The following is a 27,901-nucleotide window of genomic DNA, read 5'->3' on the forward strand; positions in this document are numbered from 1 at the left end:
ACGTTTTACCGAAATAGCCGAATGCTGATTTCACGACGGATATCTTTCGAGGTTAAAAACGTACATTGTGAAAAAATGGTTAGAATTTTTTTCCTTAGAAAAATGTTGACAAAGCGTATGAAGAAGGCCGATGAAAAAAAACTGGTTTTACAAGAATTTCGAAAACCACTCGACCAATTTGCTTAAAATTTCTAAAAGTCATTTTTAATAACTTGGTCATTTTCTTTTTTTGTTCGCAGTATAGAAAACATTATTTTTTGCATAAACGCAATTTCATTTGAGGGTTAATCAAGAAATGTAGCAAAATTTGATCGATCAATGTTATCTCCACTTTTTTGACTTTTAGTACATTTAATAGAAAATTTAAAACGCAGATAAAAGTAAATGGCTGAGAGTACGGTTTAACGAGTGCTTCGGTTATTGGTTGGTGGAACGTTTATATATATTAATTCACCGAGTAAACACCGAGCGGGTCAATCGAAAACTGTGTAGGCAAATAAAGAACAAGTCTTTGAGCAACGTGTGGATTGAGTATTTTTTGACATAAAATTCAACTGTATCATTTTCGCTCAAACTTCCGAGCTGCGGGTGTACATTTGTGGGAATCGAATTGAGCAGTTTGGTGGAAATCGAGTAGGCGGCAATAGTGAAAGAGCCTTATCAGAACGAAGAAAATATATTCAAGCTCGTGAATATTTCGTTCTGAATAAATAAGTCAGTTGTCCGTTATTTCTGGTAGACGAAATACACAAGTGGCGTATGGAAAAAAAACAATAATAAAGATAATGGTGCTTTCGTTGAAAAATATTCCATGATCAAGACAATTGTGAAATCTCATTTACGTTAAGGTAGTAATTTTAATTTATTTAAAATAATACATTTATTATTGTAGAAATATAATTGGCAGAGAGCCAACATTTTAATACAATTTCATTATTTAAAAAACCGTTTGAAGAGTGCATTTTGACTAGCGCGGTGCTTTTTTGACTGCCGCTGCTGTTGATGTCACGCTCTCAGTTGTGTTTACCAATTTTATAGGTTATGAAGTGAGTTTACTGTCCAAAGTAGTATTGCAGTGGAGGAAAGTGAAAAAATGAACGATAAAAAAGTTTAACGGGTTAAAAATGGTCGTTTTATAAAAAAATGTCAACAAAAAACGTGGCGAAACAAACGAATGGCAAAATATGAGCAAAAGGTCGAACGGACGTCACATATGCGACATATTTTGAATGCAGCGTTGCCAAACGTTACCGATCCATTTGTCGTGTAATCCGAATGATTTCTCCTCACATATTTTTTTTAATATTTCAATCTATTTTCAACGGTAAGGTTCAAAAACTAAAATACGTATGCATTTCTTGAATATCCACGAAATACAAAGATCGATTTTATTTTTGCGTAATCTTCGATATAACTGATGAAAAAATTCAACAACTTTTCATGTGCCGGAGTGACAAGTGTCAGAGAAAAGTCGATATTCAATGATTAAGGAGGGTGGATCGCGACCATACAATGTTTCCATGCTAAACCATGTTAAAAATATGAAGAATTTCAAAATAATAAGAATTTCATAAAATTTGGTAAATGTATTCTTTAAAAATATATAAGACGATATAAATTTTTTTAGATTTTTCTACCACATAGCTCTCGAGCAATTGAACATTAAAGTTCACGTCTATAAGCATAGAGTTTACATTAGACTCAGCCAAAAAAAATCAATTTTTTTTCCAAAAAAAATATATTATTCAGAATGACGAAAAAAAAATTTGGTGAAAGTTAGAGCCCTTAATATTAATTTTAAGAGGTCTATCATTGCGGTTTTTTATTTTTATATGCACGAAATAATATTATTTAGAATGACGAAAAAAAAATTTGGTGAAAGTTAGAGCCCTTAATATTAATTTTAAGAGGTCTATCATTGCGGTTTTTTATTTTTATATGCATGATTCAATGTTTTACGTCAAAACTGCTAAGAGATTGAAAATGTTCCTTCAGACGAGCCGTTCCCGAGTTATTAAGCTTTTTAAATCGATATATTTTTTCGATTTGACTGTTTTACTTTGGAATTTTGTAACTAACGAATTAATGAACATAAAAATGAAACCATGACAGATTCTTGAAGCAAATTTGATGCTCTCCAAAAAAGGTCTCTTGGTATTTTTCCCTAAATTTACTTCTTCAGGAGTTATTCACGATTGGAATACCAATCGTGAATTGGTATTCCAAAATTGGTAATCTTCGATTTAACGCTCAATTATGCGATAACCATGTGATAAAAAAATTTGAAAAAAATTGTATTTGTATATTCGATGCCAAAGAATGTTATCACAAAATTTGATCAAATTCTGATTATTTTGATTTCGTGATCCACCCTCCTTAATTTGCTGCTAAATGGTAGCAAGCGTCCAAATTTTGCAAATCTATCCAGTACGTATTCATTTTTGCCTACAAAAAGCATCATCGCATAATCTTGGATAGCGAATATCCACCAATCTACCTTAAAACTTTCGTAATTATTAACTCTAACTATAAACTATAATTATTTAACTATAAACTAAAAATTGTGTGTTTTTTAAATCCACTCCTATTTTCATTGTTGTGTCCAGATCCAAACAAGAGCGAATTGAAAAAGAAACAGTTTCTTGCTTACAACAGAATAGTTGTTGTCGCTTAATTTTGTTTTTGCTGGAACAAAAAAATAATAAATTTACAAAGAACTGAACTTTTAATTTGAAACATTTTTTTTTAAATTCCTCACATTAAATATTCCAGGCACAATGTGTAAATACAAGCTGCGATCCCTGTCATTGAGAAATAAGTGGTTACCGAATAAAACAGCAAAAAAATGTCGGACCCTGTTGGTAAAATTGAAAAGTTACGAAACGTAAACATACTTGGACCGGCATAATAATCACAAGAACGAAGTATCGCTTCCGAATTGACCGTCGAGAGTCAATTGTCAAAAAAAATTCCCGAAATTACTATTTTATATTGTTTTCATAAATGACTCGTGGTGAATAAAGTTTTCAATTGAAACAAACGTGATTTTATTGGTGCATGGGCATAAAAAGGATTTATAGTGTTTTTTCAGGAGCGAGGAATGAAATTAAGTGCGATTTAACACGAATTGTACACACTTGTGGAACGTGCGGGACGATGCGTGACGATAGGAAAAATCTGAAAACATCTGCCGGTCAGTGACATGGGATTTCTTTTGGCGTGGGCAGTTTGCAGCTTCGATCTTATCGAACGGATCTCAATGCTGGGATCATTCACATGAAGTTTTAGGGATCCGCTGGATATTCGCTTTTTCAGTGCAGCGAGCGATCAATCGATATTAGTTTCGATAATCGGTAGATTGTCAAAAAATAATAATAACAGTGACGCGACAAGAAATATGAAAATTTTTCCTCAAAACAGTTCGGTCGATTTGTTCGATTTTCCATCGTAGCTGCTGAAACCGAGGCGTTTCGTCGTAACAAAAAAAGAAACCTGGATTCCAATTGCCCTTTGTTCGTATTTTGATATTTGAGCGTTCTTCTATCATGCACATTTGACAACTTGAAAATCGATTTTAAAAAATCAGGCGTCTCGCAAAAATGCAACTTTTCATAATTTTCAATCGCTGAGAAATGAAAGAATAAAAATACACAAATATTTTCGAGCGCAAAGTCGTGGCCATTTTTAAAAATCACCGAGCATCCGCGGTACCCGGAAGCGACAGAATATCTGAGGCGATAGACCTGCGCGGTATTCGTACAATAAAAAAAGTATCGTTCCTCGTGCGGCGCTTTTTTCTACCTGTCAGTTTCATGTCAACAAAACTCACCAGAGCTTCGCTCGCTCTTCCTTTCTCCCTCTCCTTGGCAAGAATCAAAAGACGCACCCACCAATTTGACATGTGTGTATAAATTTTTTGTTCTTTGCGTGTATAAACGTATACATATTAGGTTATGTGACACGATCGCGTAAGTGTACACAGCGGCGGAGCGTACACGAGAGCGTGTATGTACGGAGGGAGAGAAGAAAGAGAAAAAAAAAGAAAGAGAATCATGCACAGCCTCAGGGGACCCTACCTCGTTTGCCTCCTCGACGAATGAGAGAGCTCTATCACGTCACCAACTGCCAATAGAGGCTCGAGGCAATGACGACAATCGCTAAAAATAACTCTTACATATCTAGGCCGGTAGCGGCCGCGAAACGTCCACAGTCGCGCGCCGGCAGCCGATAGTGCTGGAATCGAACGGTCGCTCTCGTGGCGTCGTTGCTCGGCCACTGTTCTTCCATTTTTCATTTCGCTTTGACCGCGCACTACAAATCGTAAACACACGCGTATCGACACAAGTTTTACCCGGACAGTTTGTTGCTTTCGTGTTTTCCTTGATTCTGTGCTTCGACAACCGATTGTGCACGCATTACACTGATACGTTCTTTCGAAGGTAGGAATACGAACGAACAAAAACATCAAAACAAAAGAAAATACGAAGCGACGAAACGGTATTTATACTCGTTCAGCAGTGCAAACTCGAGTTTTTATGTCGCGAACAAAGTACACGTGATTTACACCCTCGGCTCATGATGTATGCAATGCATATTTATGTAATGCTCCGGTATAAATAGACAAGTCGCTAATTTCCTTCCTACTCTCCGACTCTTCGTTTGAACGTCAAAAATGTTTGAGATGTAACAATATTCTGTCTCCAGTTAAATAAACAATAAACTAGTAAGTGTTCGAACAACAAAATACGCGAAGTAACTGTGCAACGTTGTGTTTTTCTTCTGTCTAAGTATAATCGTAAATTCGACAATGCCTCGCATTGAGGCAGTAATGTGGGCGCGTAAAATTCTTATCGCAGGTCCTTGCGTCCGGGAATTCACGGGTTGCCCTTTTCCGAGGTACTGAAAGTGAAAGCATCATTTTTTAATAAACACGATAGAAATCCGACGAGTAAATAAAATACTCGATCAGTTCCGGCTTCGGCGGGAAGTGTCGCGTTACGGAAAGCATAAAAAAAGGCGGGCAACGCGACGCACACGTGCTGCGCCCTTTTCCTCACCCCTACACATGTTTTTTTTTATCATCGCAACTCCGTCGCCGAAGCCTTTTGATTGATCGTGTTTGACTTCAACCCGGGAAACGTTCGGTCGATAACCTTTTATTTTTATTGCTTGAAAAACGTGCACGGGTATCGAAGGAAATATTCAACTAAAAATACGCGTGTCGAAAGATTTCCCGTGCGTCGATATTTCTCTTGGTAAAATATTTTATTACTTCAATTACAATCGCCCGACGAATCACTCTTGAACATTTATCACAAAAAAGCCCGATCTCATTACTCCCCAGTGTTTGACGTGTCAATTTTTCCAAACTCTTTTACACCGTTCCTCGTCGGACACGAGGCACTCCGCGCAAAACTTACCTACACTAGAAAGCACTCGCGAGAAATGAAAACGTCGGAGAACATCGATAAACAGTTTTGATACATGAAAAAATTCGGCTGACCGTTGGATCAATTTTACCTCGCACTTACGTAAGAATACAGTTTTTTGTTGAATACGGAACATCGTAAAAAAAAATGTAAAAAGCACTGCTCGGCAATGAATTTAACACAAATTTCCCACAAAATGGTAGTTGCAGCGAAAGAAAACTACTTGCCGGACGAAGGTCAACGAAAGTATTTTTTCCACGTGTGAAATTTCTTAGACTGTTATTCAATAATTTATTATTTGGCACGCATAATAATATGCTGTATATACGCGGCCCCCAGGCTCGGTACATCGCAGCACCGAAAATATTCGAATAAAAACACGACGTGGAATCCAGTCGAGGCTCAAGGTTGTCCACGATGAATGGCCTTCTGTACGATACGTAACCCGGCAATTAGTCCAAAAACCTACTCGTGTTTTTTCCCTATGAATAAAAGACCGTGTTTTTGTCCTTTCTCTGATATTTCTTTTATCAGCTTTTCGCCAAGCGATAGCGGCACGTTCAATCATTTTGCCAGCGTGCGATATGCGTTTATTCACGCTCCGTGCACACATGTCTGCGTAGAAATGATGTGAGAAAGTTGACGAGTCTAATTCTCATATTTTTTATGACTTTTTTATTCCTCGCACATTTGCCTACTACTTCTCGATAATACTTCGTACACTTCTACGCGGTGTCCGACGAATGGTCTTGGTCGATATCGATCCTCGGGAAATCCACGAAAAAAAATTCTCTCTCGTTACGGAACGAATCGCCAAAAATCTGCACCAATTTCTTTTGGAGATTTTTTTGGACATTTAAGGAAGAGGAAATTTCCGCGAGGAAACTTGACAAAATTTACGACGCTGAAGTTTGCAACGCGCAGACCTACGAAATGGAGAAAAAATACGTTCGTAATTCACCTATTTTTTATTTCACGATGTGTCGGTGCGGCTCGAAAAACTACGAATTGCAGGCAACGAAATTGGAAAATTACTGGAATTATTGAAGGGTTTTTAGATCATTTCGTTGGGGTGGGAATCAAATGTTGGAATGATTAAAATTTCAAACAGTTAAAATCTCGAGTTTATAAACTTCGAATGATAATATGGAGACAGATAGATTCGACTAGAGTTTTCAATGCCGAAAATAAATAAAGCAGAAACTGCAAGGTTCGAAGCACGTTTACATCGAAAATAGAACGTAACAATCGCCCATAGGACGATGACTGAAATATCGATTTTTCGAAAATTCGATTATCACGCTTTCGATTCATAAATTACTTCAGTCAGCGATACTGTGAAAATTCATAATTTTGAAAATATAATAACGAAAGACCAAATATAACTGAGGTTGAAATACTGAAACACCAAAAAGTCGAACAGTCAAAATAGCGAAACGTTAAAAAGTCGATCGATCAAAATAAAGAAATGCAGTGGAGCTCCAAATACACGCGTCTCACTCACTCACTTACTCAGACCGGTGATCTCCCGTTTTAAACATCGCCATTTTGACTTTCGCCTTTTCGAGCTATCGCTATTCCGCATATCTAAGTTTTATAGGCTCGAAAAATTCACTTTCGATTTTTTGCTACTCTATATTCTGGTCTGTCTGTAAAACAATTACTCTCCATTTTGAATTCGAAAATATGAACTTTTGACATTCGGATGGTCTGTTAAAATTGCATTCGAAATGAAAACTATTGAAATATATATTTTCGGGTAAATACGAATTCAAAGAAGGAATTTTTGATTAAACACGCAATCTGACGACGCTGAAGTTTGCAACGTTGGAGTTCAACTAAATGAACGAAAAAAAGATTTATAATTCATTATTTTTTTATTTCACAAATTATTGATGTGGCTTGAAAAATGACGAATTGGAAATTCGGCAGGGAACAAAATTGGAGATTTACTGGAACTATTTGAGAGTTTTTCTAGATCATTTCGTTGGACTCCAACATTGGAAACTTCAGTGTCATGCAATCTGCTCAATAGTCGATCGGAAATAAGAATTTCGAATTACTTATTTTTCTCCAAACTGATATCACAACTTTTAAAATTTCGAAATAACGACCTTTCTACAATTCAGTTATTTGACATATCGAACCCCACCCTTTCGTTGGACTCCAACGCTGCAAACTTCAGCGTCATTCAAATTTTTAATCCCCCTTGGATTGCTGATGTCGAACGCTGAGTTTTTCTCGACGCTGCACAGAATCATTCGAGGCGAAAAATTCGCCCCGAAACTCGAGGTCTCGATGTAATATAATCGTATTCCGAGGAACATAGGTTCGTATAAATTTACAGAATTTCAGAATTTTCGTGAATTGAAATTAAAAATTGAAATTAACGGACGTTTGACGTCCAGGAAATGAAAAATCGATTAAAATATTCGTCGAAATGTTTGCCATGAAAAAATACGAAGGGTTTACACAACTCGTCTTTCCGGTGTACGCGAGGACACGCGAAGGTCGTCAGCACTCAAAATTAATATGAATTCCTGACACCGCTGAGTTTTTACTTGCCTTAATACGATCTTAATCTCATACACAACAGGAATAACAGCAGATTTCCAGAACGTTACAGCATACGCGGAGCTGTTGTTTCTCGCAGTGTGTTCAACGTCTCTTCGACCCTGACCTCAGATCCAAAGGTTTTTACAGTATATTTTTTACTTAATCCCCAATTAACACTCGCGAGAGTCGAAGCTTCTCGGTTGGAAATAAATACGAATGAACTCGTTCGTAATGGGTGCAATTTTCGTTGCGTACGAAATCACGAAAAGAGCATGGAGGACTTTGTAGTAGTTCACTGTGTTGTCGGGCGAAGGCGCTCGCCAGAAAAAAAAACGGCCGCTTTACGGCTCTGCCCGCGTGTGTTGTATATACGACGTCGAGAAAATACAAACTGCCTCATTAATGCAAATGAAGCTGAAGTGGCCGCCGTATCAATATAATTCATGTGTTTGTTTACACACACGAGTCTTTGTACGTTTATGCATTCGAACATTTATTGTATTGTGAGTCTGCATACATCGAAGGAAGCGCGCAGCGCTCCGACGTGGCTGCCAAATGTTTCGCTTCAATCTATTTCCTTGTCACTTTCGTTCAAGCTTACTTGAATTTTTAATTTACATTTTAAAAATTAAGTTTCGTTCGATCACTTCGGAATAGAAGTTGCAGAATTGTTTAGGTTACTACTGGACTGCATGCTAGTCAAGTGAGTGCTAAATTTTCAAAATGCTTTGAGACCAAGTTTAACGTACCGAATAATCGTATTGGGGTGGGGATCAAATGTTGGAATGACTAAAATTTCGAACAGCTAAAATCTCGAATTTATAAACTTCGAATGATAATATGGAGACGGATAGATTCGACTAGAGCTTTGAATACCGAAAATAAATAAAACAGAAACTGCAAGGTTCGAAGAACGTTTACATCGAAAATAGAACGTAACAATCGCCCATAGGGCGATGATTCAAATATCGATTTTTCGAAAATTCGACTATCACTCTTTCGATTCATAAATTACTACAGTCAGCGATACTGTGAAAATTCACAATTTTGAAAATATAATAACGAAATACGAAATATTACTGAGGTTGAAATACTGAAACACCAAAAAGTCGAACAGTCAAAATAGCGAAACGTTAAAAAGTCGATCGATCGAAATAAAGAAATGCAGCGAAGCTCCAAATACACGCGTCTCACTCACTCACTTACTCAGACCGGTGATCTCCCGTTTTAAACATCGCCATTTTGACTTTCGCCTTTTCGAGCCATCGCTATTCTGCATATCCAAGTTTTATAGGCTCGAAAAATTCACTTTCGATTTTTTGCTACTCTATATTCTGGTCTGTCTGTAAAACAATTACTCTCCATTTTGAATTCGAAAATATGAACTTTTGACATTCGGATGGTCTGTTAAAATTGCATTCGAAATGAAAACTATCGAAATATATATTTTCGGGTAAATATGAATTCAAAGAAGGAATTTTTGATTAAACGCACAATCCGCTGAATAGTTGATCGGGAATAAGAATTTCGAATAACTTATTTTTCTCCAAACTGATATCACAATTTTAAAAATTTCGAAATATCGACCGTTCTACAATTCAGTTATTCGACATATTGAACCCTACCCATCGTATTGTTAGTCGGTTCGTATTATAGCATGTCTTATTGACATGTGAAAATATTAAAAACGATAGCTTTGCAAAATCATCAATTGATAAGTTCAAGTTTCTACGATGAGACATTTTCTCAGGTATTTTTCAAAGAATTATCTGTGTTTTTTAACCGATTTTATTGCATCACGTCTCATTTTGTTCCTCAACTGATCCCCTACGAATTACGATGCTGAAGTTTGCAACGTTGGAGTCCAACGAAATGAAGGTAAAAACATTTGTAATTCACCAATTATTTGTTATTTCCCGAAATATCGGTGCAGCTTGAAAAACTACGAATTTCAAATTTGGCAGGTAACAAGATTGGAGAATTAGTGGAATCATTAGGGGTTTTTTTACATCATTTCGTTGGATTCCAGCGTTGCAAACTTCAGCGTTATTACGAATTCACCACGTAGATTTTTTGAAAAATCCATTCCTTCAGAAATTATCAATGGAAAAGATTTTCATTTAAGGTATAACTGGATGGATAGCTCGACCAAAAATTATATCTGATTGGAATTTCCGTACTTCGTGATGCAATAAAAATCTGAAAAAATTCAACAACATTTGGAAAGCTATGAACAACAATTATCAATAATAATATTTCCCAAAACTTAATAATAGATTGTTTAAACAATTAATTATTCAATAATTTTGCGGTAACCTATTGTTTTTTTTACGAATCAAATGTGTGTAGTTTTCCGAATACTCATGAATTTTTTCCGAATTTTCGTGGATTTTTGAAATTTCTTAAAAAAATTTTGAAAAAAATTTTTAAAAATTTGAATTTTGCATGGATATGTTTTAGAAGACATAATTACCATCAGTTTTGAAAAGTCTCAAGGTTACTGAATCAAAAATGTACAAATAGAGCCACTTAAAAAATTTAAAAAATGGAATTTCAAAAATCCACGAAAATTTTGAAAAAAATCATAAGCATTCAGAAAAATGCGCACATTCGATTCGTAAAAAAAAACAAGGGTTTACTGTAAAATTGTTAAAAAATTATTTATTTAAACAATTTATTAATAATTTTTGGGCAATATTATTATTGATAATTGTAGTTCATAACTTTCCAAATGTTGCTGAATTTTTTCAGATTTTTATTGCATCACGAAGTACGGAAATTCCGATCAGGTACGATTTATCGGCTGGGCTATCCATCCAGTAATACCTTAATGAACAATTAACTGTAACAGTGAAACGATTAAGTTGAAAAAAAAACTGGTGGATTCGTAGAGGGTCAATTGAGGAACAAAATGAGACGTGGTGCAATGAAATCGGTCAAAAAATGCAGATAATTCTTTGAAAAGTACCAGTAAAAATGTGTCATCGTGGAAATTTGCTTTTATCAGTTGACGGTTTTGCAAAACTATCGTTTTTCATATTTTTTCATGATAATAAAACATGTTTTGATGCACATCTATTAACAGTAGATTTAATCGGTATGTTAAACTTGGTTTAAAAGCGTTTTGAGAATTAAGCACTCATTTGACTAGCATTCACTCTCATTTTTCGGATGCATCTGTACTTTTCGGATTTTTCGATGGTAAAATATTGAGAATAGAATTTTAGGATTTATCCATTCTTCCATGTGAAGTGCCAGGGCTATTTCAATCGTCGTGGGTAAATATGATTTTGACGACGCTGAAGTTTCCAACGTTGGAGTCCAACGAAATGAACGAAAAAAACGTTTGTAATTCACCAATTTTTTATTTCACGAATCGTTGGTGCAGCTTGAAAAACTACGAATCGGAAATTTGGCAGGGAACAAAATAGGAGAATTACTGGAATTATTGCAGAGTTTTTTTCGATCATTTCGTTGGACTCCAACGTTGGAAACTTCAGAGTCATTGATTTTAAGGGAACAGTGAATTCGAAACTGTGCACACATTTTCGATTCGAAAATTGTGCACACATTTTTATCAAGACTGCAAAGCCACGTGGAAAGTTTGTCTGAACAAATCGAGGCGAGATTCCAGAGTGGTTTATCTGAAAACATATTTTTTCAATTGGCGAGCCAATATGGCGATAACGGAGTGACGAAATGAGTTCAAATTTTTTACGCTTATTAAACAGACTGTTTTTCAACCTGTGACCGAAATCGATTTTTTTTGTTTCACAATTTGACTAAAGGATTTCTCACTTCAATTCACAATCAAACCTTATAAAATCGATATTTCGTCAATATTTGTCTCCCGAAAGAATGTCAGTACTACCAACGGAATCGTAGCAATTTCACAAGACTAAAAAACCTTCCAGTATTCGTTTTCAAAGACTTCAAATATTTTTCATCCATTAATTTGTACGTTTTTTTATAACGCGGAAGTTTGCAACGTTGGAGTTCAACGAAATGATCTAAAAAAACTCAATTCGTAGTTTTTAAATCTACATCGATGCTTCATGAAATAAAAAATTGGTGAATTACAAAGGTTTTTTTCGTTCATTTTGTTGAACTCCAACGTTGCAAACTTCAGCGTCATCGTTTTTTTTGTAAATACAGATTTAATGAAAATTTACAACAATTCGATGAAATCGGAGTTTACAATGTTGCAAATATCACTTTCGAAAACGACATCTTTCACAACGGATCGATTATTTTTACTTTTTCTCGTTGCTGAATCGTTTTTATTACTCTTTGTAATCTCGTGTTTTTTCTCTCTTTCAAATTTAATTTTTTATTTCTTTTCGTCCAGACTTTATTTTCATGCTTCTTCTTTTTTCGTTCCCACCGTCGCGAACCCACCGCAATATTACATAATCGCACTAGAATTATACACACGAGTTATTCTCTTTTGGCAGACTCTCGACTCTCTTCTTCGTACATCCACTGACTGAATCCGCAAAACTTACTTTGTACTGCCGAATAATATAGCTGCACCGGTTGATATAGATCTATTGAGATTTAACCCTCACCTTGCGTAGCTACAGCGTAGCTCAAGCTAGCAGGGATCCAAAATTTTCAACTTTTTTCGGAAAAAATATAAATTTCACAAAATTCAAATCGCAATGACGCTGAGTTTGCAACGTTGGGGTCCAACGAAATGATCCAAAAAACTCTCGAATAATTCCAGTAAATCTCCAATTTTGTTCCCTGTCGAATTTCCAATTCGTTATTCTTCAACTCGCATCAATCATTCGTGAAATAAAAACTGATGAATTACAAATCCTTTTTTCGTTAATCTCGTTCGACTTCAACTTTTTTTTACTTACTGTCGTGCTAGCCGAGAGGTTTGGGCGGAGAGATCCAAAATTTTCACGTTTTTTTTTTTTATAAAATATGAATTTCACAAAATTGCATTCTACCTGCACAAAATTGCAGGTAAAAGAAAATTTTGAAAAATTTGGGTTTTCGCACTTGATGTTGAAGAACATGATCACTAAATTTCATCAATTTTTTAATATTTAGACTTCTGTACCGAAACTCCTTAAAAAAAGGCTCTGTCAGTCGATTTTTGCCGTCGTCCTGCGTAGGCTGACAGAGCCTTTTTTTAATCAACCAAACTGTGTAAAAGAATTTCGATTTCGAAAATTCCAATATCCAATTGCAATATCAACGAATCTGAAATGTATCGTGTGCAAGTGGATTTTGTTGGAATATTTGATGAGATGGACCGTTGCAGGTGGACAAGAGAAACTCGATTGGGGAGTCGAATACGAGCCCAATTTATATTCACTGTAAAACATTTGGATGGAGTCAGTCCACGATGTTGGGCTTGGACGATCGATCTTTTGTTGTCTGGGGATTCGTAATCCAAATGCGTGAAAAATTTATTTAAAGAAAAACGTAGAAACGTTGACATTCATGAAAAATAATATATTTGGTGTGTTCCAACGAGTCTCTCATTTTTCTCGATTACCCGCTCAACGGGAAACTATTTATGAGACAAATATTTAAAAAGTTTCTTCAAAGTTACAAGAAGATTTATTTTTAAGGAGAACTCGTGTTCGAAACGATTCGAATGGGATTTCGGGTCCCAGCAGTCTGACTTGAAAATGAAAAGTGAGAGCGTGGTGTGGGTTTGGCAAGACAATAACAAAGGATTAGATTCGTCGTGGACTGCTCGAGGAATTGGACCGAGGATTATCGAGGAGAGCATAAAGATTCGAAAAAAAAAATGTTTTCCCCCCTTTTTTTCAATGACGCAACGCTGATGAGTAACAGGAAATCGGGTGAACCGGAAATTCGAAATCTCAGAGATATGGTTAGTGTGTGAAAGTAACTTTTGGGGCATCCTGTACGACTCAATATCGGAGCTAGAGAAGCTAATGATTTTCTTTTTTTTATTCCTCGTGCTTCATTCCCCCCTGTCAGATCTTTAATCCGAATTATTTATGAGTCCATGATCGTAATTGAGTGCGAATATATTCGTGTGTATAAGCACAGTCGTAATACATGTATAAATTTAGTTTTCCAGTGAGCCTTAATTCTCTTATTTAAGGAAGTTGAGGCTGTACAGTCATTTTTTTTACCCAAAAATTATGACCTGTACCTTTCAAAAGTTAGGCCAGTTTACAGTTTGGCAATGTTGCATTCACGTTAAAGAAAAGTTGAAAAAAAAGACGAAAAACTGGTGAAAGCTCAGTCGAAAAGAGAGAGGGTGACGATCTTAGCCTCAAAAAACTGTACGGGAAACAAATTATTATTGATATAATCTCAGCAAATCTAATAAATTTGAAAAAAAATTGACATTATTCAGCAAGCCTTGCTCATGTTGCCCAAAAAATTTCATATTTATAGCATCATTTTTAACGGAGATATCACTGAATTTGTCTTGACTTTCATAAGATTACATGTTATTTGACCCAAATTGTTATTGATTTTTCTCAGCAACGACGCTCCTAAACTCCTAAACTGTCTGAAAATCTAATTGATTTTTTTTACACTTCACTTTATAAGATGCAATCGGTTTAAAAGCGATGACATCATTTTCATTCTAATGCCTCAACTTCCTTAAAGAAGATCGTACGTTACTTATGATTAAAAAAAGAAACTGAACTTTTTTGCTCCTTTGATGCTCAAAGAAACGATTAAAATTTATTCTCGCAATTATTAAAATTACGCGTAACTTATTTGTTGAGATTCATAAATTTTTAATACAATGATAGCAGTTGAAATACTTTCGTAGTAAAATCGTCAAGCAAAATGTGACAAAACGGCCATTTTCTATTTATATACGTATGCATATCTACATTTTAAGGAGGGTGGCTACCGACGATACAATGTTGCCATGCTAAACCATGTTAAATACATTAAAAATTTCAAAATGATAAGAATTTAATAAAATTTGGTGAACATATTCTTTAGGGCCAAATTTGACAATACAATTTTTTTAAGATTTTTCTTCTGTACAGTTATCGAGTAATTGATCACTAAAGTTCAAGTTTATAAGCATAGCGTTTCCATATATATAGGCATACATTCCGGGCATAAGAAATCTGCTTTAATGCGTAATTACTCGATAACTAAGCAGAAGAAAATTTTGAAAAAAATGGTGTCTTCGCACTTGATGTTGAATCACCAAATTTTATCAATTTCTTATCATTTTGACGAGTGTAGCCACCCTCCTTAAACCAGCTGGCTCATATAGTGTTGTCAAACCATTCACGGTTTGTGTCGCTATTACTCGATAACCTCAAATAAGTGTTTTTATTTTTCCATTCTCAAGTCATTTTTAGCGGTAACAAGACTTTCTCGAGACACCATTGATATCTAAAAACATTTTATTTTCTTATTCTCGTTTTTGACTCTTCAAAGTTGGGAGGACCCTATTTCATAGAATTGAAATCGTCGCACAGGAGTGTGCCTGCCACAAGAGCCTGTGTAGAACCCTTAAGAGGATGGATCAGTTGGTATATCGCAACCGTGAGTGCGAGAGAGATAGTTGCAAATTTCGAAATCGAAATTCTTTGACACAGTTTGACCGATTAAAAAAAGGCTCTGTCAGTCGATTTTTGCCATCGTTCTGCGTAGGCTGACAGAGCCTTTTTTTAATCGATCAAACTGTATCAAAGAATTTCGATTTCGAAAATTCCAAGTGAGGTTAGTCGACTGATTCATACTCTTAAAAAAATGTGATTTTCGTTAATTGTTTTCTCGACAAGTAGACGGAAGATTCTACAATAATTCCGGGAATAAATGCACTGTATATTTCTAACATATTTCCAAATTTCAACTCCCAAAGTTGGGATTTTCGATTTCCATTATATTCGCGTGAACTTCCTTAAGGTCTCTGAGAAAAAATCTTTTTTCCCGACTCATCGCGTAGATCGTCAGTCCCAACATTGCGTCGGATTTTTTGGATCATTGCCGGTTATCGATAAAACTAATATCAAACAAAAAAAACTCTGTTATATCTCCAAAACGGTGGTTTTTTTTTACTTCCTCCGCGCGTATCAACTCGGTCGAAAGTGTTGAAAGTTTTATTGGAAAAATGAATTTATCGTTGAGACACTTGGGGAAACAAAATAGTTCGTTGCTGTCCGCACAGTTCACAATTCGAAACGGAATTTTATGCGTCGTAAAACGAAGGGCGATCGAAAGTTTCTTTCGCACTCTCGTCAAGTTGCGTATCTTTTCAAGAGGATCCCACATCCCACCGCGAGTACGAGCTTTCCCAGCTTTTATTGTTTTTGCAGGAGGCTCTTGGCACACATATGCGTTCGTATACGCTTTTATTTGCAGTAATTTTTTTGTCCACACGCACATGCGCCCTACGATTATATGGTCGCGTATCGAGACACGCACAAAACGCACATTCGACGTCTTCCGCACTTTCTCAGCAGCCTCGTAGCTCGAATTGAGAGAAATTGGGATCTTCCCTCTCACTCTCTACTCACTCAGCACTGCCGCACTGCTTTTTCCCCCCGGAGCCGCGCGATGCGCGTGAATTCCGAATGTAAAAAGCTCTCTCGTTTCCATGGAAGTTTAAAATAAAAAATTGTGCAATTTTCGCGATTCTCAGTTGGATCAAATTCTTTGAATTTACTTCAGTCTAACTGTGTGTATAAGGTTGAAAAAAAAATGTATTAATCCAACAAATTATTTGGACGTTCGACCCATGACCGAGAAATGCAAGGGTTCGGAGATACAGATCACATTTATATTTTATATTCCATGCCCGGGGAGGCCGAGCAGGCCGAGAACCGAGGAGATATGCGGGACCCGCTCTCGCATCAATCTCTATTAATTTTCGTCGTTTTCGTCCAATTTCGAAAGGCCAGCATTTCGTCTCTGCGAAATAAATACATGCGTATATGTGTATATAATACGTACGCTTAATGAGTGTTCCGTTGCTGACTCGTCGAGCGAACCGCCAGACTAGCTCGAACGAAAAAAAAAAAACATCGAAAAAGACAAAGAAATCATAAAAAGAAGAGACTTTGAGAGTTAAAACGAATAGCGTGTATGGATATGTTGTGTTTAGAATAGGACACACGTATGTCGGTCCGAAGAGGCTCTCCTCCTCTTCACAATGAACGCTTTCGGACCCACTCTCTCGCCCGGTACAGAGTGCCTCAAAACTCGTAAACTCGTATCTTTCGCAGTGTGGTGCAGGCTCGATAGAGGGCAGGTCGAAAGTACTCGCGGCGCCTCTAATGTCATAAATTATAAGCTTTTGGGGGAGCATTTCCAATACTTTCAAATATAATCATAATAATGTATGTAATATATGTATAATAATACAATAATGATAAAAAATCCTCAAGAACTTTTACTTTTCATCACTAGTGGCGCGGTAGTCACTTGCACCATCCCTTTGTAGCGCTTGTGAGTCGACCCGTTCAACGTTCATATTTTGTACGTTTCTACGCATTCAAGATTTTTTAGCTGAACATTCGTCCGATAGTTATTCCTCGATTAGTGTCACCCAATTAAAATTTTTAATAGACTTTCGTTCTTAAAAGAGTCCACAACACCGTTGGAAAATCGAGACTAATTTATTGACACGCGAAAATCATCGTATTATTCTCGTGCACGTGTCGAAAAATGGAGAACTTTTGGTCATGCTGTATGAACGGGGAGCCGCTCACGGCACAAACTATATCGTCGTTCTTGTGTACACATGTGTGTATACGCAGTTGTGAGGCCAACACAGAAAGGCATATATTGTGCGTGGACAGGAAGCATAAATTTCACGAACACCAAACATAGAAATGGGCAAAGAAGGAACGAAGTACGGGACGAAGAGCAGGTTGGGAAACTCGAGCCGACAATAAAAGTAATAAAAAAAAAAAACTACGCGAGCGAGGTAATCCGCGGTCGGGAGTGAGGTTAAATTCGAGGAAAAACAATCGCGAGGCCCTCTATCATGAGAATCTATTTAATAAATTTTTCACAGTTTCACGAACGTCCTTGCACACAACACACAATTCGAATCTTTCCTAATAAATTCTGCCGTCCTTTTCACCCTCGGAAACGGAATATAATTAGCTTCGTTCCTCGTTTTATTGTACAATTGCACACTTCCGTAGTGCCTCAACGTCAAATTAATTTGCGGTCTAATTACTCGTCGAGTGTATCGTAGATGGACGCATTCGCGTGTACCTCGAACGGTTTTCATTCCATTTTAAAAACTCCAATTTTTTCTTCCACATCCCGCGTTTGCAATATTTTCATTTTTACGAAAGCGCATTCACCACATTTTAGCCCCGCGTCGCGACGTTTCCCTTTGTCTCTCTTCCGCTCTCCTTTTTGCAGAAAGCACGCGGAGGAATTTTTATTTCGTTTTTCACCGCGTGTTCGTGCTCTATCACTTTTTTCCCCTTTAACTACGTAAGAACGATTCCCTCGCTCTTTTATTCTCCTCTTTCATCGATGACCTTGTCCTATGGACTTCTTCGTGAATGATTTTGTTCGAAGCAAAATCATCAACCATTGGCATATTCGAGAAACGTAACAAACCGAATGGACGTGGGAGGCTCGACAAATCTGTCGGAACCAGATCCAAAAATGAAAAAAAAAAACGGTTAAATTTATTCATTTTTTAACTTTTATTCGATGCATTTATTCGAGCCGAATGTGAAAAGAACTCAATAAATAAATTAATAAACTCGTACGACGAAGTGATTAATTCTTTTTTCTTTACAAATGTTTCAATTTTACAACGAACGAGCAGGTACAGTAAAAAAAAAAAGAAGAAAAGTGCGTGTGATCGTGTTTAATTTAAATCCGATGTCGAAGTTTCACATGAGAAAGTACGAGGGGGAATTTGGATGTGGGCTGGTCGAGGGTCGTGGGGCTAAGAGCGTAAATTCGACAGTGCGAACGCCCACATGGGAACGTGCACAGCGTTCTACCAAAAACGTCGAGGAACACAAAACAAAAAAGCGAAACGCAGTGTGTAAACTTTTCATCACCGCACAGATGGGTTTACGTTGCGTAAGGGTTTCTCGTGAGACGTTTTTTTCTGCATTTCAATGATCGTTGCACGTGTTCTTAAAAAAATATGTACTCGAAAGATTGTCGCCTTGGGATTTTTGAGGAAGAAAATAAATAACGCACAGAATTGATGGTGAAATAATAACGAGTTTTTGAAAAACAACAGTTTTTTTAGAAGCTTCATCATCCACGACGCCGTTTTTCGATCGCGCAAATAATTCATTTGCATTGCAAGCGGTTCCTTTCAACTGAATCATAATAACGAAACAACGAACAGGAATCCAAATAAATATTGCATTCGATAAATATTTAAAAAATTTGCAAATTGCTTCCTCAAGATGGTCAAGATGCACGATGCTCAAAGCTTACTCTATGAGGTGCTATATTTTTCATTTTAGCTTCCTCGTAGAGGAAGCTTCGAGCATCGTGCATCTTGACCATCTTGAGGAAGCAATTTGCAAATTTTAATTTGCATCATTTTTTTTGTATACAAGGAAATAATGTATTTTCTCTACCTTCTTTTACGAACTTTAATTTACCTCTTTGTTTAAATTCATTAAAAAAAAACTAAATGACGAGCCATCAGAAAAAACAGTTTGCAACTTTCAATTTTCAATTTTCATCGTTTTTCTATTTACATTGAAATGAAATAATTCAGACAATTTTGCTGGAAAGTATAGGGGAAGTACAGACTTATACACAATATCTTATAACATTTCCAAAAATTGAAGTGGTTGGACGATTTTTTGAAAAACTCATATTTTCGTAAAATTCAAAATGTCATAAAATTTATACCGCTCAACCGATATTCCCCAAATTCAATACCAACCTTCCTATTGTGATAGTCTATTTACAAAAAAAAAAAAAATTATTAATAAATCTTAAAATTTTCGAAAGAATTCCAAAACGTCGTCAGATTCGTAATTTTTTACAAATTCCGACAAAATTATCAGAAAATGAAGAGCTTGTATAGATTAACATCTGTGCAAAACGGTAGCCCTGTATCTCAAACCGCTTCCGAGTTATAAGCGTTTGAATTTTGCAGTGCCATAACATACACACACACATCCGGACATTTTTTTCTAGATATGATTTTTCGATGTTTTGGAACATTTTGAGCACATTGACATTGAAAACTGGAAAAAAAAAATTTTCATCGTCACAAAGCTTCCTCGATGAGGAAGCAAAATTCAACATTTTTAAGGAAATTCCTGTTTATAAATAAACATTGAAACAAATAATGGACAAAAATCGTGGACAAACCGATACCGAGGAAAATGGATTAGTGTCGAAGGATTTATCTTGAATATTCCCGAGTAGAAACTGGGTACGAGGCATACGTCAAAATCAAATGATTTTCTATTTATAAACTCAACTGTGGCGTGGAAGTGACGATGGGCGCGAGCAAGCTCACGAGTCTTGTTCCCGAAAACAAATACTCGATGTTTGAGCCGTTTATCGAAGACGATGCATCGATTTTGAGACTGATTTTTCGAATGTTTTTTATTCGTTTGCGAAGTACTTGAATACACTGAAAAAAAAAAGATCTCGTGTGATATAAGCGAAAGTAGAGGACAATATTTTCAATAAAGGCAGTCATAATAACGACATTTTGTAACTTCGAGTTATTTCATAATCGATTGCGTTCGTTTTATTTAGGAAGTTAGTTGGGTCCCGGTAGCGAAATAATTCACCATTAACAAAGTAAATAAAACTGGCAATTAGTCGCGTCGACAGAAAAAAAAGCGTATTTTTCTATCAGCTTTGACGTATGGATAGCCCCCGCATGAACACTAAAAAGGTTGTCAATGCTTGTCAAACTTATTCTCATAACGAACTTTCATGGGTGGGGGAACATTTATAGAACAGAAACGGGATTTCACTCAATTTGGGCGGATATGAGAATTGAAAAAAAATAAGACGAAGCTTTTATTCCGCACTGCTCGATGTCATTATTTTCTTCAAATTCTCAATAATTTTAATCATTTCGAAGAAAAGGAACGTGCGAAGTATGCCAGTTTGTTATTTCATTGCAAAATTATTCTTTTCGTGCGAAACAAACGAACGCTTTATTGAATATTCAGAAATACATTTTTTGTTATATAAATGTTAGGTTATGGACAGGAAAGTGAAAATAAATCGAACCGTTGCGGTATACAAATAATGAAAAGTGTCTTCTAAAATAAAAAAATGAGAAAAACTGGGAGGCATAACAAAATAGGAGTCTCGTAATATTGTTGGGATACACACCTTTCCTCTTAGCGAAGGTCAACAGTAACAAGCGCTAGAGACACGGTATAGCTCGGTAAATAAAAGTCCCATTGTTCACTCTCACTGAATCATCCAGATGGCGCAGCAATAGGCGCGACGTAAAACTTTTTCTCCTCGTCAAAACGAATTATTCGAAAAGTAATAAAACGAATTCGCGTTTTATGACGGCCTATGCCTGATTCGTTAAATCCAATAATCCTAGAAAATGATTGAAAAAATGCCTATCTTTTTATTTGATTATATAAATTGCTGAGTGTTTATCTTCGTGTCGTTGATGTTGACAGATTAAATGAGCAGTGTCGAAAATGTACAATCTCAACGTGAACGTGAATCCTAGCCCTATGGCTGCCGCGGGTCTTCTCGGCGTCGCGGCGGCCGAGGTCACACCGAGGACACCGGAAATCGTAAATTCCCTAATAGCAATGACCAATCCCTTCGATGGATACTCGAACGACAGGAGTCGTGAAAGAACCGATTCCACCAGTAGCGGGGAGCCTAGTCCACCGAGTGTGCAACACACTTGTAGTCAACTTATCAAAGAAGGTTATTATCATCACAAATACACAATGAATTTTTCGTCTAACCACCAGGCTATCTGAACTTTGACGACCGGAAAGACGGCCATTTTCATTTCTCGATGTACCAACTTTTCGTAAGCACGTTGCTATATTTTATTAATATTCAAGAGAATTCGAATTAATTGAACTAGTTAAAGCGTCGACGCGATTTATTATCAAATTTCATTTTTTCACATCTCGCCACTTTTCATTTTTATTTTTTGCTTGTCACTGCTCGAATATCCGCGAAGTAATTGTCGTCGCGCAAACAAGTTATACGATTGATTTTTTGTCGAATTTGTCGTCTTGTTTGTCATAATTGTAATAACCTTCAATTATTCAATTATAATAATATCCCAATGGTTATTTTTTCTCGTGATTACGAATACGTCACAGCCGGTTTCTAGAAATCTCTTTACTCGAATAAAATAATCGTTAAAATGGATCTTTTGTTCATGTTCAATTCTTCGAAACTAAAGGTTTGAAGCTGACGCTGCAGACTAAGAGAAGAGTAAACGGTAGCAGCGACGAAGCGACGAAAAAGTCACGAAAGGAGGACAATAGCGCTGACGACGAGGAAGAAGATGGCGATTCGAGCAATAACAACAGTCGCACCGGTGTAAGAAGTTTTTATTTAATGGCCTTTCTTCAATTTTCATTAAAAATTATTATTTTCCCTTTGATTTTCTTCTCGAAAGAACTATTTACGTAAATTATGCCCGAATCGATGAGTTTTGTAGCTAAGATTTAAGTATTTTTGTAAAAAATATCGACGTGTCAAACTTTCCATGAATTTGAAATATTTAATAGAGGTGATCACGTTGCATAAAAGAAATATTTAAGAATTAAAGCCGCATTTAACTCCGTGTCAATTTTGTACCGGAAGTTGACAAAATCGAACTAAAATGATAAAAAAGTATACGAACCGTTGCCAACGCACGGCCAAAAAAAAATTTTTAGAAACTTCAAACTCATCGATTTTTTCACGCAATAAAAACCACTGTTTCCGATGTCGTTGTTGTGGAGATATTTGGGGTTAACTTTTGACGTTTCAGCGGCGTTCCGTAGTTAGTACGTCCGCCTTAAAAAATATAACCTTAAAATACATAACCTTAAAAAATAAATAGACGTACTGCGGAATTGACCTTATATACATCCTCAAATCCCACGTTCGATTGCACTTCCAATTGACGTGATTTTTCAGACTCGGAAAATTCTGTTTTCTCTCCTCCACACGCGACGATATCCCAAGTCAGATTTGTCGAAACGCTACGAAAGATTGCATGCGAAATTGTGATTGAAAAAAAAAAAAATAGGAATAAAATAGACTCAACGAACTCGAGCGGTATAAATTCGAATTTTGTTTTTTCAGTTGACGCCCGAGGACGAGGAGCGTCGTCGCCGACGACGAGAGCGCAACAAAATAGCAGCGACAAAGTGCCGACTGAAGAAGCGCGAAAAAACTGTAATACTCGTGCAAGAGTCGGAAATATTGGAGACGCAAAATCACGATTTAAAATCGGAGATAAAAAAGTTGGAAACGCAGAGGCGGAGGCTGGTCGACATGCTCAGTCTTCATGGTCCAACTTGTCTGAAACAGGGCGGGACGAACGAGTCCGCGTACCAACAGTACGCAGAGCCGTTGCCCAGCTACGAAGAAAATTTTGGCAATCCGTCGTCGCAGCCGCCACCTGCGCTCAATCAACCCCAAAACTGTGTCACCGATTATCCGGTCAAGGTCGAAGTCTACGATTCAGGGACTCACGATTTTTATAGACAGGACAACAGTCCTTACGTACCTACATCCGATTCCGGTTGTACGGTGTAGCTGCGTTTGTGCGAAGAGAGAACAGAGAGAATGGAGAATAATGAACATTTTTAAATATGCAAATCGTCGATTAGGGTCAGGCGGATGAAAACCTTGAATTTTCCAACTCCCTCGGCAATAACTCGAGAAGAAAGTTCAAAGTTTTCTTCTCGTCGTCAGACACTTTTAATACTAATATAAACGTCCAGGAGCCGGGAAAAGAGATTTTGGGGTAAAATGGATCAACGGCGAAAAAACTCGTCCGTATGGAGCGAAAGACACAGTTTCGTCGTCGGGGCAGAAATACGCATAATTCATCCTGAAGTATTCATAATCGAGAATTATCGAAATTTCTTCAATGCGTGAAAATTAACACGAATTTATATTATTCCGGAGTTCTGTGCAGGAAAAATCGCCAACTCGATGTCCGAGCGACGCAGGGATTAAAATCGCAAGAGAAAAGAGTTCAAACACACAAATATTCCTTGTTCAGTTTGTATGCTCGGAAAAGAACGTGTACCTTCTCTACGAATCGTAACCGTTGACGCGACGTCGTGAGAGGAAAAAATGTTTGCGTCTCATTCTGTAAAGAATGAGGAAAATGGTGTCTATGTCGTCTCGTTGAACTTCAAGGTGGTCCATATTGCCCCGCATTTCTCTTTCTACGCGTTTTTTTCGTGGTTATCGATCTTTGCGTTCTCGGGATCACCGGAACGCGCCGCCTCGTCTCTCCTTCGCTAATGCCTCGAGGCTGCTTGCCGCAATATGCAAAAACGTCGATGAGAGAGACAAAGGGAGAGCGAGGGAGCGGCGGAAAGAGTACACCGCTCTGACGCCGCTGCGCTGCCCGTTTCGAGATCCCCGCGCCAAGTGTATAACGGGTGCGCCGAGAGAAAGAGCTTTGATGATTAATCGCGAAGGACTTATGCATTCCACAAACCAGAGATCGAAATGAATATATTATTTACCTTTTAGAAGCGAGATCTAATCAAAATAACTAAGCGCTCATAATCTCATGAATTTGCACTCTTAGTTGTAGCTTGCGCAGTCATTAATAGTGTAGTTACGAGAAAAAAATCGATTTGCCTTGTCACAAGAATAAATTATCTTGGAATTCTCTTTCGTCTTAAGAATATTGTTATTATTGGCGATAGAAAGAAATATCGGTCGTTTTTTGCGGGTCAAAGCCATTAATGAAATATTTTGCCGTAGATCGTTTCTCCTCGATATTAGAAACTGAAACAGATTTTATTGAGTTTCACTTGTTAATCAAATGCGCGTTATTGCTCTCGACTTGCACTCGAAAAACGAAGTTGCGTACTCTCCGTATCTGGCGCTTTACTGCTCGTCCTAACATACGAAATTCATTCGCTCTTTTCTCTCTTTCAAACGTATTTTCTAAAACGGTACAACAAAATGGATGTTTTTTACAAATTCGTCTTTTTAACTCGTAAACTACTTATATGAACACGTTCGAGGACGAACAAGCCCGAGACATTCCTTTCGTAATAACTCTTCTGTGACATTCTTCATAAGGCCTTGATCGTTAACGTTATTAAACGATAAATCAAAAGTTGAAGAAAAGAGTCAACTTTTTCTCGTCGCAAATACTAAATTTTTCTTTTTTCCATTGTTTTGCTGTTCGAGTGAGTGCAGGACATTGTCACTCGGACTTTGTTTCTTTATTTTTATTTTATTTTTTTTTTTTTTTGTAAATTTCATCGATTTCTTTTCATCCATTCGGCTACTTGAACAATTTATCAGCACAACTGTCCCCTTCTTCCCCCCCCCCCCCCCCCCCCCCCCAAGTGTAACGCGAGAATATTTTCTGTTGATATTTTATTATTAAAGTCATTGATGAAGAGAATCATATGATTCTGATAAAAATGTATAAGTACGTCAATATATTTATTATTATTATTATTACTATTATCTATGTATGCATATATTTTATATATATACACAAAAACGTCCGCACAGGAAGGAAAATTCTAACGGTTTAACGTTACGTCGATATGTAAGAATTATTATTATTATTATTATTATTATTTAACAATGAAGAGAATACCATTTTTATAAGAAAAAAAAAACAATGTGCCTAACGACATACCTCAGTGCAACTAGTGGGTATAGTTACCCATTCGAGATGCGTTAACGATCGATAACTTGAGAAAAAACATCTTTTCTGTCTTCTTGAACGATCCAAGACTCTTTTTTTCAATAAGTTTTTGTCCTGATCGTCCCCTCGCTCTATACTGTAATCGAAGAAGCCAAAATGCTTTCATTTGAATTGGTGCTTTTTTTTCTTCAGTTTCTCTTTTATATCTAAGACGATTTATCGATCGCTAATGTGCCAGAAAATGCCAGGATCTAACACGAGATTTGCGTGTTTCGACGAATATGAGATTTCGAAATTAAATTTATTATGAAATTCTTTGAAACTGGTGTGCTGATACTTTTTGAAAAAGATCAGAATGGATCGGAGAACGAATTTTCATTCGATTCGTTATTAAAAATGAGCGCACTCTTTTTTAATGATTTTTTCCTTTTGGTCGAATCTGTATTTTTTTTTTGTTGAAATTCGAATCGCTGCAAATTCTCCTTGATGACACAATGACTCGTCTTCCTCATTAATCTTGTTGGTTAATTCTTAACGAAGATCGCGCCGAGAGTCATGATAAAACGCTTATAACCGCTTTTTACCGAAATCGTTGAATATTGTAAAAGTACGTGAAAACAATATATCGGGCAAAAATGATGCGCATCGCGAAAGAGAAAGTGCTTCATCGTTTTAGCTTTAATGCGTATGTACGTACATTGTAAATTTAAAAATAGCATATGGCTCCCTTCTCTTCTTCCGAAGTATCGCAGCGTTTTCGCGTGAAAATCGGGAGAGGGTCGAAAACGTTATTTTCTTTTTAGCATCGCTTGGGTTATTTTTAAGTTTAACTTTCTTACTTTTTTTTTTTTTATCAACTTTTTTTATTTTCACATCGTCGTTGAATCGAAGGAATGTCATCGCGAAGTGCCGGTTAAACGGCGGATGCTGTGTCAATTATTTTATGATCGTTAAAAAATTTCGTCGCCGCGAAACTGCCATTATTTTTTATCGTATTTTAATGCTTTCTTTCCTTTGTCGAGAGCTCGAGCTTGATTTTTTTATTACATCAATTAATCCACGCGTGTTATTGTACTTCACCACCGGAAACGGTGGCGCGATTATAAATTTGTGAGACTGAAGTTTGTTCGATTTTTGATTCCGATCCCGATTTTCTACGTTCACAAACTCGGCTCGTAGGGCTATTATTATTGTACGCATGAGAAATCCATGTTATATATTTTTTTGTCTTTTCTATGTATACTCAGTACCTGGCAAAATTGTTTGCCACACTGCAGTCGAGAATTATTTACTTTTATTTTAAGAAAAAAGAAACAATTCTTATGACTCGAATATTTACCGTTGTAATGCCGAAAAAGTGAGTTCTCATTCTTTGAATAAAAGTGCCTTGAATACTAAAACGTTAAGAGTTTCGTTGCCTCAAAATTATAAATTAGTGGAGTCATGGTTGAAAGAGGATAACAGTTATTCTTACGTTAGAAACGAAAGATTTGTGATTTCTTCGAAAAAGACGAGGGATTAAGAGCTTTGACAATACACGAAAAGTTGAAATATTTCTTATTTTATTACAAAAGTCATTATGCACACACCTTGCTCTCATCTATTTCAATCACAACTCAAAACGCTATATATCATTTTGCTGTATAAATAAATCTCGGTGTCCGGAGGGGGAGGTCGGGACTCATCTAACGAGTGGAGAGGGAAGGAAGTAACCATTAAGGGTCTCTTAACAATAAATATTATCTGCCAAACTCGTCCTTATGAGCCCCTGCAAAGACAAACAAAGTATTATAATCTCCTCTATGAACTCAAAAGGAAGCGCATTTCATGAAAATACTTACACAATGATATTGTTGATGGGGATGTGGATTAATTTCACAAAGAATCCAATGAATCCCATTATGCAGAAGCCGATAGCAGTTGCAATGGCGATTTTCTGAAACTCTGAAAATTCAAATAAATTCATTACTATTCAATGCAAACTGCCGTGTTACTGCGACCGGCAGTTTTTTAATGGCAGCTCCGCTGACACCAGCAGTTTAATTGACTCAAAATCGGAGTAACTAAAACTATTGTACATTTGAAGTATGGAAATATTGTAAGAAAATACAGATTTTATTGATCAAAA

The 27,901-nt window shown here is 36.6% G+C and overlaps 1 protein-coding gene and 1 long non-coding RNA gene across 10 annotated transcripts; both read left to right on the top strand.

The window, feature by feature from the left end:
• The first annotated feature begins 902 nt into the window (after positions 1–902).
• On the top strand, positions 903–3,036 carry LOC122415720 (uncharacterized). The gene is made up of 2 exons (XR_006261962.1): positions 903–1,324; positions 2,773–3,036. It is a non-coding gene; the product is annotated as an uncharacterized lncRNA (long non-coding RNA).
• A 1,162-nt stretch (positions 3,037–4,198) lies between these two features.
• On the top strand, positions 4,199–27,328 carry Atf3 (Activating transcription factor 3). 9 transcript variants are annotated; one of them, XM_043428092.1, is made up of 5 exons: positions 4,199–4,723; positions 8,026–8,122; positions 21,575–21,833; positions 22,327–22,466; positions 23,220–27,328. In XM_043428092.1, the coding sequence occupies exons 3-5, from the start codon at positions 21,596–21,598 to the stop codon at positions 23,673–23,675; spliced, it is 834 nt and encodes a 277-aa protein (XP_043284027.1). In that variant the 5' UTR covers positions 4,199–4,723; positions 8,026–8,122; positions 21,575–21,595; the 3' UTR covers positions 23,676–27,328. The 9 variants fall into 9 exon arrangements, with proteins under 9 accessions (XP_043284027.1, XP_043284031.1, XP_043284029.1 ...); XM_043428096.1 differs by having other exon boundaries at positions 4,199–4,439; XM_043428094.1 differs by lacking the exon at positions 8,026–8,122.
• Positions 27,329–27,901: the final 573 nt, after the last annotated feature.

Source organism: Venturia canescens, chromosome 9 (assembly GCF_019457755.1).
Source record: "Venturia canescens isolate UGA chromosome 9, ASM1945775v1, whole genome shotgun sequence".
Taxonomy (NCBI): domain Eukaryota; kingdom Metazoa; phylum Arthropoda; class Insecta; order Hymenoptera; family Ichneumonidae; genus Venturia; species Venturia canescens.

Coding starts and splice junctions, on each gene's coding strand:
- Atf3 (XM_043428092.1), top strand. CDS start 21,596: ATGTACAATCTCAACGTGAACGTGAATCCTAGCCCTATGGCTGCCGCG. Junction 21,834..22,326: donor TAGTCAACTTATCAAAGAAG/GTTATTATCATC, acceptor TCGAAACTAAAG/GTTTGAAGCTGACGCTGCAG. Junction 22,467..23,219: donor ATAACAACAGTCGCACCGGT/GTAAGAAGTTTT, acceptor TTGTTTTTTCAG/TTGACGCCCGAGGACGAGGA.